The following is a 13,837-nucleotide window of genomic DNA, read 5'->3' as shown; positions in this document are numbered from 1 at the left end:
TATTTGGAACACCTTGGAGCAGAGGAATGTCGATTTAGGAGCAGTCTGGAACACAAAAATTTTGAATGTGGAGCAATTTGCAGCAATAAAACATTGGTTTAGAAGCACTCTGGACATGTAGCTTTCAGTTTTTAGATCTAATAGGTTGGCAAACAACACTAGAAAAGTTTGAGTGTGATGTAAATATTGCTCATATTAGCACTGAGTCACATCTGAGAAGTCTTGAGGTCTTCAATTCCAAGTTTTCTAAGCTTTACACAGTACGAGAAGAAATTTGCGAGATATGACATGAAATGTTTAGTTGAACAGCCCATATATTGCACACACTCTTGAACAGAGTAGCTCAAATGTGATGTGTGGCTCTTCCTTTTCTTTCCAAAGCTTAGAAAGCTTTATTAAATCTCCTCTACATTAAAACCTGTCAGGCTTTTCATGTATGTCAGCCAGTTCAGTCAAGCTTTCTTGCACGCAGGTGCTAACCTCATTCAGGAGTAATTAATCAAACTCAGTCACCTCCTTATTCTTGTGAACCAGGCCAGTTTTGATCAGCCCCTCTGCTGGCTGATTCATCGTCGACATTTCTGCCTGTAGCGTGCACAAAGGTTGCACTAACCCTGTACGATAAATAGAGCTTCATTTAAAAAAAAATGGCAGAGCACCGGGGTAACCATGTTGTACAACTCAAACAAATACTGAAGTGCAAATGCCGCAACTCCATGCAGCTGTGCCCATTTACAATGAACACTGGCCTAGCACGAATGAGATCGACGCAGCAGTTAAAATTAGATAGAGCGAAAGTCTCTGGACATGGCGCTTGGCTGCAACAGAAATGCAGGCACCGGAAACCCACGTGCGGGAACGCACCACGAGGCCACGATTTCCATTCTGAATGTACATAAGTGCCAAAAATATTCTGCGCACAACGCGAGAACGATAGCCGTTACATATATGCGACAGAAAACAGGAAAAAACAAACATGCAAGCCCAGCATTGCCCTGTCTCGCAGGAACTTCGAGCTCACTACAAGGCTACCCGAGTTAGGTGTGAACCTTACGGGACGGATGCCGAGTGGGTTGACACTTATGTGTTGTTAACGTTTCTTGTCCTTCCAAACCAGCACAAATGCATGGCTCTTAGCCTAAAAAAGACGGACAGATAACGCCTTGCAGCCAGTTTAGTGGGCAGCTATGCTGACTGTGAGATTTTAAAGAGCAACTCCCAATTACTTGGTACAAAAATCTGACTTCACAGCATAAAACGCTATCTATGCGTTGCTGCCGTACCAGGCGTATAGTCAGCGAGGGCTCTTTCCACATGCTGCCGCTCGTCAGTGGTCAGAAATAGTGCTCCTGCATATCGGGAGCATACACATGAACACTAGTCAGCGAAGACGATGTTCTGGTAGATGTGATGTGCCATATATATTGTGTACAGTTGTATTCATAGCAATAAAGGAAAAATGCTCGAATGAGCTTCCTCAACTTTTTAAACTTCTGGAGCATGAGATTTCAGGAGAAGCAGCACCCTATACGTAAGGTGTTTTGCTGCAGGAAGCTATGCTGAGAGATGATAGACTACATTTGGTCGCCAGCAAGAGCTACATTCTTTTTCACTATCTCACAACAGGAAATTGGCAGAAAGAATGCGCAGTGGCCTTGGGAATGTATAAAATGTCTGGTGCTGCTGACAAAAAACAAACAAATTTCAATTACACAAAACCCAGGCAGGGAAAAAGGAGATATGAGTAAGGGCATAAATGCACATTTGTGGAGGGCACTATAAGTGTTGTCTAGAGTGTAAATACCTGCTCCAAGGTATTTTAGTGCGTATGTACACACATGAGCAAGAATGCGAAGCCCTGGAAATAGACCTCTCTGTTTGCAAACAATGTGACGTCAAGGGATCACGTGACAAGGGGGCGCACCGAAAGAAAAGAGGCTTGGTTGACAAAGCAGCCTTTCCGGCCCGGTCTGCGTGCCTTGCGGAGCGTCTCGAGCTGTCTGACGACGTGCAATTTCTGCCTGAAATTGTGCATTACCAATATTTAAATAAGGCCTAACTATGCAACACTTCAGTACCAGGAGCTATTAGCGACTGATAAGTGTAAAAATGTTTGAAGTGTGCGGCAAAAATGCACTTCAGAGAGATTTATGTGCGCCAAGTTATAACAATCCTGATCCTTGCAGTATGCAGACACTGAAAACCTACCAACCAACTGAAAAGTATACATGACCTCGCAATGGAAGGAGATGTTCACGAGGAGGTTATTTCAGACTTTGACACTGCATTTCAAACGCCCTTCACAGAAGCGACTGCAGAGCTGTATACGAAGCGCAGGTGGGTGCTCAGGAGCGAAGAGCACAGCGTACGCACGAGCACTGTGCTTGGCCGGCCGATTTTTCTCTCAACTATGGAAGTTTCGAATTTGTATCGTTTAGACTGCATTTTGACTGACGAACATAAGATATAACACTGCTAGAACGTATACCATCTAGGCAAAGTGCAGTGCGGAAGCAATGCGATATGCATCACCATAACCAGTTGCGCGCAAATTTGCGGGGTAATTAAGCGAGTTTTTCACAACACTGCATAACATTCATGCAGAGCGCACTAATATTCAAAACAGCACTGCACACTAAAATGACGCAAGCGAAACCCCTTTTCGACTTGGACACAACAGTGCTTGATCGAGCGAGGTATGTTATGATTCCTGGTTGAAATGCGGCTGTACTTAACGGCAAAGGTGCTGGCATGACCCTGCAAGCAGTCTTGTGGCAGAAGCCTTTGTTGAACACGATCTGCCACACTGGAATAAACTACAAATGCTTATCCAGATGTTCTTGGAGTACTTGCAGCGGTCACATGCCATCTGGGCCTTTGAGTGCTCAATCGGTTATGATTTCAGTACAATTCGTTCGGGGCGATACTCAATTAAACTGTGCTCGCTCGTTCACACAGAAATACATGGGTGCGCGAGTAACCAATTAAATCTGCTTACAATCATATGCTCACCGCAGATCCTAACAGCGCTTGACGTCGGTCACTTTTGCACTGTTCCAAAACCCATTTTTTGCCGGTTTTCGCTATTTGAAAACCGGAAGGAATATATGCGGCTGGTCTTCTTCAATTGATCAGAGCATTTCACCACGCAAAAACTCAATGGCATTGAGAAAAACATAGCAAACTGTCAGTACACGAGGCCAAATCCACTGCACCACGCCGCCAGCAGCGCAATGATTTATCAACCACTCCAAGCCACGCCCTTCGCCCCTCCTTCGAACCTGATGTAGGCCCAGAGAGGTCTATTGAGGCAGCCAGTGTCTCCAGCAGCTTTGAAGAAAAGCTTCTCTACACTAGTCAACACCACGATTCAGGAGCCAGCAGGGCCTGACTCTGTCGCCCGTTTCTCTCTCTCTCTCGCCCCCTGGTCACTATACTGCACATGTGCCACTAGTAGCACTGAGTCACAGGTGTCCTGCCACACAGGGGCGCCACGCCTTTCCTCAAAATCCAACTTTCAATATTCAGTTTTCTCTTTCTTCTTTCCCTCCCTCCTTTATCCCTTCCTTTATGGCCAGGTTCAGATGTCCTCCGAGATATGCTAGGCAGTTAGTGTGCCATTTCCTTTCCTCAAAAACCAAACAGAGGGCGTTCATAACTTTGCAAAGGCTGTTCATTTTCACGAAAGGAAAGGCTCACAACCAGCTTCGTGGGTCAGTGGAGACCTCAATCTCCCTTTCATATATGTGGCATGGTGGCGTGGCATTGGTGTCCAGCTGCAAAAACCTGCTTTGATTGTGTTCCGCACATTGGATAGGCAGTGCGCCCTCCCTGCCACCCTGGAAGGTGGCATGCAGTTAATGGTTGATCTCGAGAGACTGATCACCAAATTAACGCTGCGGCCTAGCTATTGCTGCAGGCATGTCAGCCACAACGGTGTCAGCGCTAATGCATTCAGGCCACATCTCTCTCTCTCACCACCGCCACATGTATCAAAGCACCAATGAGGCGTCCGCATATCCAGGGGGCCAGTTATGCGCCCTTCCTTTGCTCAAAGCCATCGTCGTCTAGAACATTGTCAACACCAACGCCAATGAACACAGTGAACGCTGACATCTTTCGCTCTCTATATACTGGCTGAGCTAATCCACATTAATCATACCACCTTTTTTATATCCTATATTAGGGTGCATCACTAATGCCCTGGTATCAAAGACTACTGCACCTAACGTGCACGCAAGTGAAAGAATTAGCAAATGCATTTCGCATTTAGCCAATCAAAAGGTGCCTACATGTAGGCTAGATGTAGGCAGTGTTGCCACATTGGCCAGTTGATTTTTCCAGCTGCCAGCTAAAAATTTCCTATTTTTTCCCACAAATATATTTTTTTCAGAACATAGTAATTTTAGACTGAATACAGCCAAGGTAATAAATATAAGAATGAGTGAAATAAAATAAATACAAAGCCCATTAATAATGAAAATCAGGGCTGGATTGTTCTTGATCACATCATCGTCAATCACCACTTCGTTTTTAATTTTGTGTTGGGATGGGGACCAGCTCGGCTACTTCCATTTCCCTTCTAGCCTTTCCTGTATAGACCATAGAAATTTTCGGGAATTCCTTTACAACAACATGCGTACATAAGGGATTGTGTGACTACAGAGTTGGGAAGCAGCTAATGGAAGGGTCACTGCCACTATAGCTGGTATGCACTGGCGCAGAGCCGCGCCACGGCGCTACGGTGCTCCGCCGCGGGCCGCCATGTTTGAGGTGCCCGTAGCAGAAGAACTCCAGCTCCGCAAGCATGTTTTCTTCGCGTGTAGCATTCAGACTGCCGTTCATAATCCACACGCATCAGAGATTAGGCCGGCAGTCACTGGGCGCGATAGCTGCACATAACTACGTCATAAATGAACGCCACTTCGAGTGGGCAGCTGCGCTTGTTAGCACTGCTCAAGCCTGCCGAAGAAACAGGCGCAGTGACGAAAAGTGGTCGCGGGTTTGGTTCCCCTCGATTCTGGGATAGAAGCTTGGATAGCGGCCATTGACAGCAATGCTTCCGTGCAACTGGAGAACCACATGTAATTCAGGCACAATCTCGGGGAAGTGATCGGTGACCCGGCCTCTCGTTACGGCGTCTGCGGTACGTGAGCACACCAGGTAAATATCTGACAGAAGGCGCCGATTATGTATTGTGTGGGAGTCCTCTGCCAAGACCGCACACTCATGAATGTACTTGGGAAGCCTTGTTACCACTCTGGAGCAGTCTTTGTTTTGCACAAAGGTGGCCATAGACTGTCACGACTGCCGCTCATAAGGCAGCAAACTGGGCCACGCAGTTGTTCACTTTTGCACTGTGTGCGCCGTGTTGACAAAATTCGACGCGAGAGTACCTGCTAGTTGACCCTTGATAGTCCGCGCTTCGTCAGTGTCGTGTCTCTTCTTCGATCCGGCATCTGACAACACAACGCGTGGTGCAAAAATTAGCTGCAAGCGCAGCGTTCACATCGCCCACGATATAAAGACGCCACCTGGGTGGCCACGACTGCACCGAAAAACGAAGCGCATGCTCCAAGAATTCACCTCAAGATCAAAGACGGCCCGAGGTCACATTCTTTCGTTCAGCATTTAAGCAAACTTTGACGGCCGTACTGTGCTTGTTTAGGATGCACTTCGTACAAAAATTTCGCAGGTCAATCCAAGATTAAAATCTGAAGCATCATATCAAGGTCAGATATGTAGTACAGCTCGGAAATCAAAATCTCTGTGCACATATACACAGTCCATAGTTATGCATGGAGCACCGCAGACGTGCCGCAGCTATCGAGTGGCGCCGGGTCACCGATCACTTCCCCGGGAACGTGCCTGAATCACATGCGGTTCTCCGGTTGCACGGAAGCACTGCTGTCAATGAACGCTGTCCGAGCTTCTATCCCAGAATCGAGGGGAACCAAACCCGCGACCACCTTTCGTCGCTGCGCCTGTTTCCTCGACAGGCTCGAGCAGCGCCAACAAGCTCAGCTGCCCAGTCAAAGTGGCGTTCATTTACGACGTAGTTACGTGCGGCTATCGCGCCGAGCGACTGCCGGCCGAATCTCCGATGCACGCAAATTCCGAACGGCAGTCTGAATGCGACACGTGAAGAAAATATCCTTGCGGAGCAGGAGTTCGTCTGCTACATGCACCTCAAACATGGCAGCCGGCGGCGGCGCACCGCAGCGGTGCGCCAGTGGCATACCACCTAGAGCTGGAAGAAATCCAAGGACGCAGCACTTGACACCTGAATGAACTTGAATGGGCCAGGGCTCTGTATCCAAGGCTAGGCAGCAAATTAAAGGGAAACATCAAGCAAAATTTCTTCTCGCGACACTAGTCAAGTCGCCATGATAACAGCATTTTCCCTTCATCTCTGCATTTTCTCGAGAAAGCACATTTAGGACACCGGTCTTTAGCGAAACCAAAATATCCCATGTTTTCAATGGGTTATGAAAAAAAAATCCCTTTTTCCCTCAGTGGCTTGATTTTCCCAAGATATGGGAAATTTCCTACGATTCGGCAACACTGGATGTAGATGCCTATGTCTAGCCCAGTGTAAAAAGTGGTGAAATCTCATGAAATCCTTTCAGTTGTCGCAACACATAGCAGACTTCATGCATTGCTGTTTGGTGCAAAATGGACCAGTGCTCCTTACGCATGTTGAGTATGCCATGGGCTACAGGATATTTTTGACCATCTCCAAAGGGAAGATTTAACCCCTTGTTTTAAAAAAATTTTTCATGGAAACGTCCATCTAATTTTTTTATATCAAAAAATTTGACAAGTCAGTTTAAGGTTACTCCTCACCCACAACATCTGTCCCCTCCAGGAGTTGCCTGTAAATCTTTCGCTGATGGCCTTGCATTTTTTAAACTTGCCATTAATTTGGCATGAGGCCACTTTTGCATTCTGCACATCACAACATTTGAGTCTGTGGCAAAGCTATGCTATGCTATGCAGCAAAACACCAAAGCCACTAAGCCAGCACAATTAGTAATGCGTGCAGATTGCCAACATAAATCTTAAGGCTAGGTACGATGGTGATGATGATGAAACTGCGATACACAAAGGAAATAAGTACAGCCATGCTCAGTGTTATTGTAGCATGGTCGCTTATGCAAATTCCAGTGCCAATGCACATTTGCGATGCTCAAGTTTGAAAGGGATCAGTGCAAATTATGCCAATCTGTTCTTAACATTTCTCTCTCACTTAGTGGTTCCAAAATCCACTCCAAGCACTCTATCAAAGATATCCCGGACTACAGTAGTACCCTTCACCATGTAACATTAATAATTACTTCTGTTTTTCATGCAAGACAGAGCAACACAAAAAAACCTTGAATGCACGGCACCAGTATACAGACAGCTTGCATCGATGTCACAGTAGTCGGCACTCTGCAGACTAGTAGCAAGGCAAAGATCTTTTGGTTCATATAACTTGTCTATCAGCCCCTGCTGCAGCCTGCACTGTGGTCCGGTGCTCCATCACGGTGCCCATGTTGCCGCGTGCAAGCTAAGGTGCACATAAATCCCGGGTTGAATGATTTTCCAGCATGGCACAAACTACAGACCTCAAAATCACAGTCCTTTTTGTCATACTTGTGAATGTAGCGATGCTTCTTCGAAGCACAGTGCTAAGGAACGAGACACCAAGCCCGACGAACGAGCTCCACATTTCTGCCTCCTAATAAATATTCCTTCCACACGCAAAAGGTCCCTGTACAATTCCCTCGGGGAACAATGAGTCATTGCAGCTAGCAACTCCAAGAGGAACAAGAAAACCTTGGGCAGAGAGGGCTGCACCAGTGTGGAGTACTTCAAGTCGTACACCTTACCCAAAGCGACCGTCCAGTATCGCTCACATCCCTCTCGCACCACTTCCACAAATTCATGCTCCTCTTGGCACAGTCTCGGCCACCCTCCAAGAGAAGTCACACCGTCACCCGCTCTGGTGAGATAGGTGACATCCTGGTACAAAAACGATTTTTGTAGCACCAACTTCAGCCCCAAAGACACGGCCGTCTTTTCCAGGAAGAACTGGACTGCAGTCGAGATGGCGAAGCTAGTTGCGGGCACGTTTTGCCAGACAAGATCTCTGTTGTGCATCTCTCGAAACGACTTCTGCAGCCCCTCCCTCAGCGCCTTAATGACCATGCACCGGTCACCCGGAACGCTGTCGGGATGTCGGAAGAGCACGCCCACGTCTCGTATGTCGTCGGGATCGTCTGGCTCGAACATGTAGCAGCTTGAACGCAACAAGAGGACCCTGCTTCGCGTATGCTTCTCCCATTGACTCCAGCAGAACAGGTTTGAACCGGGGTGACGTTTCGTGACCTCATCGACAGCACGTGACAGCTGCTTTTCCCTCGTGCCGTCCAGCCCAAAAGTCAGTTTCAAGACTAGAAGCAACAAAGCTGCACCTCTCATTTCACAAATAGGAGAAAACAACGGCACTGTGTATGCTGCTCGCTTGGGAGGTTCGTCCCAACGGGCCTCCATGCCAGGATAGATGCATAGAACCTCCTGACAAACATTCATGAGCTCTAAAGGAAGGTTGAGATCCGTTACAAGGCGCATGACAATGGGAAGAAGTGGTGGCTGCTGGAGCTCACCGCGAACGTTAAGGAAGTGAGCCAAATGTGCTGCCTGCAACGCGAGCTCATCGATAGTGGGCATGACTAGGCGTACAAATGTGCGCCACTGATGTCCCCACATTTTGGCATCACTGGGCAGCAGCTTCATCACGTGCAGGTACGGCAGGTGGCCGTCCCGAGCCCACCTCAAGATGTCAGTCAACAGGATGGGGTCACCGAGAATTAAAACGCCCAAGTAGAGAATGCACAAAAGTCGCTGCAGAGTGACTACTGTGACCTCGCTTTCGCGGCTCACTTTCCTGTCGTGCAGGTCGACGCCGCACCTTCCCTGACGTTCGAGATACTCCCTGGCCACTCTCGTCCTCAGGTCTCCCCACTCGTCCTCGGAGGCCTCTCCCGCCGACCAAGCTGCGGCCTCTTCTCTGAAGACGTCTTCGCATTCCGAGTCCAGGTTGGGCGTAGTGACGCTAGTGCGGCGGTTTTTTAGCTGCTTGCGGCGGCGAGCGGACCTGGGCGTCAGGCGCGTCCGCACGCCCGAACCAAAGAGCGCCCTCTGCGCCTGCTTTCGCTTGCGCTCTCCCGATTCGGCCGACGTGAGGAGCTCCTCGATCGTTCGGAGGTCGCTCCAGCGGTTCACGGCGCCGATGTGTGGCGGCCTTTCTTCACCCTCCACGCGGCTGACGGCCTCCAACCTGACCAGGTAGTCCATCCAGAGGCGGCACACGACACCACGAAGTTCGGGTGAGGCGCCCAGCGATACTAGCGCGTCCACTTGGCGCGCAAGGATAATGTTGAACAGCTCGTTGGTCGTGTAGTAACGCTTACTGTCCTGCGGCGTGTCGCCCAGCTCCTTGCGCGCCTGTCGCGGCGACGAACGGCCCACGTGCACTGGTGGTGGCAGGCCTTCGTCGTCGAGCTGTTCGAGGCGCACCTCTTGGCTTTGCGTGTTGCATTCGGAGCAGTAGTAGAGGCCCGAGACCTCCTCGAAGTCCTCACCACCGCACGACGCGCACACCACCATCGCGATACTCCTGACGACGGGGTCACACCACAGCACGCATTGTAGTCGCACACCTGTCGGCAACTGCACGTGCCATTACAAGAACACGCCTCTACCGGTGTTAAGCAGGCAGCACAGAGATGTTTCCACATCATACGTTTCACGTAGTCGCAAATTGCTCGATGTCAACACAACACACCTTGTTGGGCCATGCGTCGGAAATGCATGTGCACGCGCCTTGATTCCACAGCGCAGATCTTGTGGATTGCGCACAGCGCAAAGGCAAACGTGCTCCATGCACTCCACCGAAACACAGTAGGCTTGGCATATCTACAGAACGCAGAACGTAACACGTACTTTTCCTAAAAAACAGCTTGATGAAACGGCCGCGGCTCAGACACTAGCACGAACATGCAGTATCAAGCGCGCGAAATGCGCTATGCGGCAGGCTACGGATTGATTCGACCAGATTCCTCTTCCACTAGACTTGCACAATGTTTTCATATTTACACCTTATAATAAAATAGAAATATTTTTCTTTGAAAACGTTAAGGTAAGCAATTAAAAATAAGCACAACTTGCTTGATGATCAGTATGTTTGCTTTTATACAAAAACGAGCTGAATCCAAACCAAAACAGCAATGTTATGTGACGTATAGACTTTCTTCACCCCGCGACGTCACGAAGATGCGGTGGCGCTGATGTCAGCAGCGACTTTTATATAGTCAGGTACCAGGAGATAGACACTTTGTGCATTGCGTGCGGAGAGGAGGAGGAAACGGCTGAACACTTGATACATTTCTGTAAAGGGCTTCACCCTACAGTGGAAGGCAGCGGGGCTGACTTACTCAAGGCATTGGGGTTCGCACTGCGCGACACGTGTGTCAACAGACTGTGAGCGCACGTCTGCTCCACCGAAACAACGCCAGCACTTCCCCTCACTACTGTCCCGAAGTAAAATCATTCCGGCAAGTGCCAAGTGTTAAAAAGTTGCTATTTTATTTAATGCATAGCGTAGAAATCAACGGCAGAAACGCTTTCTGTTTACCACAACCATATTTGTAATACACAGTGGCGAACTATTTCTTTGAATACGCCGCACGTGGCCAACGCGAGCTCGTGTACTTCGAGAAATAACTAATGGTGTCTTCGGCTGACGGCACTCGTGGAGTTTTCCGCGCACTCGTGCGGTTCCCCACGTTCGGCTGGATGCCACTCGTGCAGTGCCGTACGTTCGGCTGGGACGAGCATGACACGAGTGCGCGCCACTGCGCCACCGTGGAGAGCGACGGTGGAGCGCGGTGCAATCCCGTCGTGCAGCTCGCGCTAGAAGACGTCGCGGGCAGACGACGCTGTTGGCGCAGACAATATCACTACACAGTGGCCGATAGGAAGCATCGACGAAGAGGAAAAAACACGAAGGCCACTTCAATGCCGCAATTGCTGGAGGTTTGGCCACAGCGCGAACGCCTGCAAGTCGAGCTCAAGGTGCAGTGTGTGTGGTGGTAATCATGACCGTGTAGGAAGGTGTTCAAAAGATGAGATGTGTTGCTTGTGCAGCGGTAGTCACTCCGCCACATATTCTAATTGTCCTGCAAGGGCTGAGGAGGTTAAGGTGCTGGAAGTGTTAGAAAAGCGCCGGTGCTCAAGGCGCGAGGCTATGGCTATTGTTAAGGAAAGGACGTACGGGTACTCAGGTGTGGCAGCACGGCAGACAACTACGGTCGTGGATTCAAGCCTGTCAGATGCGATTGCTACAGCGTTTGAAAAGGCAATGGCCAAGGTCATGGATCGGCTAGTGAATTCAGTAACAGAGTGCATATCGCAAGTCATGGTGGCGCAAATGACCTCTTCAATAATGACCTCCAATGCTGCGTTGAAGTCATCCGTGGATCCTGCAGTACCTACTGAATTCAGTGAGGAGACGCCTTCCCTTGTTTCAATGCAGCCGCAAAAAGAGCGCACGCCTCCAACTCATGTACCTGGTAAATACAAGGAGAGTCTGCGCCTGTTGTGTTATCTTCTTGTCCTTGTCTTTTTGTGCGCAGTACCCCCCTCCTTGTATTTACTATGATTGACCGACTAGCCCAACAACGTACGCTCTTAAATCATGTACCTGAAGTCACGACCGGAGCAATTGATGGGTGTGTTGAGCTGATGGAGCTCGATGCTCGAGCTCAGAAACGTAGCCGGTCTCCTTTGGCCGTTGCTGGTCCGTCTAGCTCCCCTCAATCCAAAACAAAAAAGAGTAATTCAGGAAAAACTGGTCACCACAGCATTTTGGAAAAGGCAGTTGCTGCTGCAGATCTCTCGGCAGAATAGGGTCTCTGAGAGTGCTGCAGTGGAACTGCCGTTCCATTCAATCAGCCTTCACTGATTTAGTAACTCTTTCAAATCGATTTTCTCCTCATGTCATTGCGCTTCAAGAAACCTGGTTGTCGAAAGAGTTTTCATTTCAAATGGAACATTATCGAATTTTTAGAATGGACCGCCCATCAAGGGGGGGGGGGGCGGTTTGCTTTTGCTGGTTTCATCCAGATTCTGTCACAAGGCACGATTGGTGTTTCAGCGGGTGGACGCTCATTGCGAAATTCAGGCAGTGGATCTTTCAGTTCCTGGTTTCCATCCCATTACTGTCGCAAATGTATATTTTCCATCTGGGGTTCATGACACACGGCCATTAGATTCCTTACTCTCTGTCAGCAGATCACATTTGTTGCTTGTTGGGGATTTCAATTCGCATCACTTGACTTGGGGTTATCGAACAGACCAGTGCGGTTTGCGTTTATGGGATTGGGCTTGTGTGAATAACCTAAACTGTCATAACTCGGGTTTTCCGACCTTTCTCCGTGGGCACTCCCGATCAGCATTGGATTTAACGTTTTCAACCCCAGGGGCAGCAGTTTCCTCCTGGACTCCGGTTGACTCTGCAACAAACAGTGACCATTTCCCACTCACTTTTGACATTGTGTGTCCGATGACTTCTATCGGCGGATTCAGTTGCACCCTAGTCGATTACAACAAGTTCAAAAGTTCACTCAGTTCAGAATTACACTCTTTGTCGAATTTGTCTCAGGAGAGCAGGGTGTTAGGCTTATGCTCTATTTTAGATCGGGTACGGAGGCAATCAGAGTTTACAGTGTGCGATAGCATAGGCACTTCTCAGAGCCCTTGGTGGAATGCAGAATGTTCAAAGGATTATAGGCGGCGCAAGGCAGCCTGGAAGAAACTTATCCATAATCAATGTCCCCGGAATTGGATCGATTATAAGTTTTTTGCAGCTACCTTCAAGCGCACAGTCGCTAGGGCAAAAGAAAAATATGATGAAGAGAATTATGACCATCTATCAAAATCTAATAACAGACAAGCCTTGTTTCGCTTTCTGAGGTCAAGGAACAGGCTGCCACCGCCTAACAACATTCCCTCTAATGTGCTGACTCCAGTAGAGCTTGCCAGGTCATTAGAAGAAATTGGCAAAGGCTTGGAACACCGTTTTCGGCTGCGCTCTCTCGCCCACAACTGCTTGGGAATCACTATGATGATTTCCTTAATGTCTCGGTTTCTGAGCTCTCCCAGGTGATAAATCGGTTACCTTCTGCAGCTCCTGGTCCTGACCGTGTCACCTCTGCGATGATTAAAATACTGTTCGACGAATCCCCCAATGCTATATTGGAGCTGGTAAATTACTCTATTAGAACCCCATGGATCCCGGATGTATGGCGTGTTTCCAAAATTATCCCGGTGCTTAAAAAGCCAGGCGAAGGGTTGGTCTTAGACAACATTCGACCAATTTCATTGACATCGAATATGGTGAAATTGGTTGAACGCGTGCTGTATGGACGAATCATGGCCATTATTACTGAAAAGGGACTACTTAACCCCTGTCAGATTGGTTTCAAGCCTGGGTGCTCTATATGGTGTGCGCATACTGACCTCGAAAGCCGTGTCCGACTAGCGCGCCGGCGTCGACAGTATGCTGCGCTGGTAACTCTAGACATCTCGAAAGCATATGACAGTGTCGAACATGGGCCTCTGATGTACAGACTACGTGCTCTGGGCTTGCCAAGTTATTTTGTGGAATATGTGTCAGCTTTCCTGGCTGACAGAGAATTTTATTGTTGTCAACGCGGAGTTTCTACAAGGAAATTTCATCAATCTAGAGGTGTGCCTCAAGGTGCAGTTCTCTCCCCTGTTCTATTCAACC

General features: G+C 48.7%; 1 protein-coding gene and 1 long non-coding RNA gene across 3 annotated transcripts in view; one reads left to right on the top strand and one right to left on the bottom strand.

Moving 5' to 3' along the window:
- Nucleotides 1–4,172: 4,172 nt before the first annotated feature.
- On the bottom strand, nt 4,173–10,086 carry TAF1B (TATA box-binding protein-associated factor RNA polymerase I subunit B). Its single transcript, XM_077655199.1, has 2 exons — nt 5,998–10,086; nt 4,173–5,020 (listed from the first exon to the last, which is right to left on the bottom strand). Exon 1 carries the CDS (start codon nt 9,652–9,654, stop codon nt 7,633–7,635), a length of 2,022 nt encoding a protein of 673 aa, XP_077511325.1. The 5' UTR covers nt 9,655–10,086; the 3' UTR covers nt 4,173–5,020; nt 5,998–7,632.
- A 665-nt stretch (nt 10,087–10,751) lies between these two features.
- LOC144121801 (uncharacterized) overlaps nt 10,752–13,837 on the top strand; it is a 45,407-nt gene continuing 42,321 nt past the window's right edge. For both annotated transcript variants that reach the window (XR_013312706.1, XR_013312703.1), the window contains exon 1: nt 10,752–11,121. This is a non-coding gene — a long non-coding RNA (uncharacterized LOC144121801). The remainder of the gene's footprint in view (nt 11,122–13,837) is intronic.

Source organism: Amblyomma americanum, chromosome 2 (assembly GCF_052857255.1).
Source record: "Amblyomma americanum isolate KBUSLIRL-KWMA chromosome 2, ASM5285725v1, whole genome shotgun sequence".
Taxonomy (NCBI): domain Eukaryota; kingdom Metazoa; phylum Arthropoda; class Arachnida; order Ixodida; family Ixodidae; genus Amblyomma; species Amblyomma americanum.
This window is presented reverse-complemented; position numbering and strand designations above follow the sequence as displayed.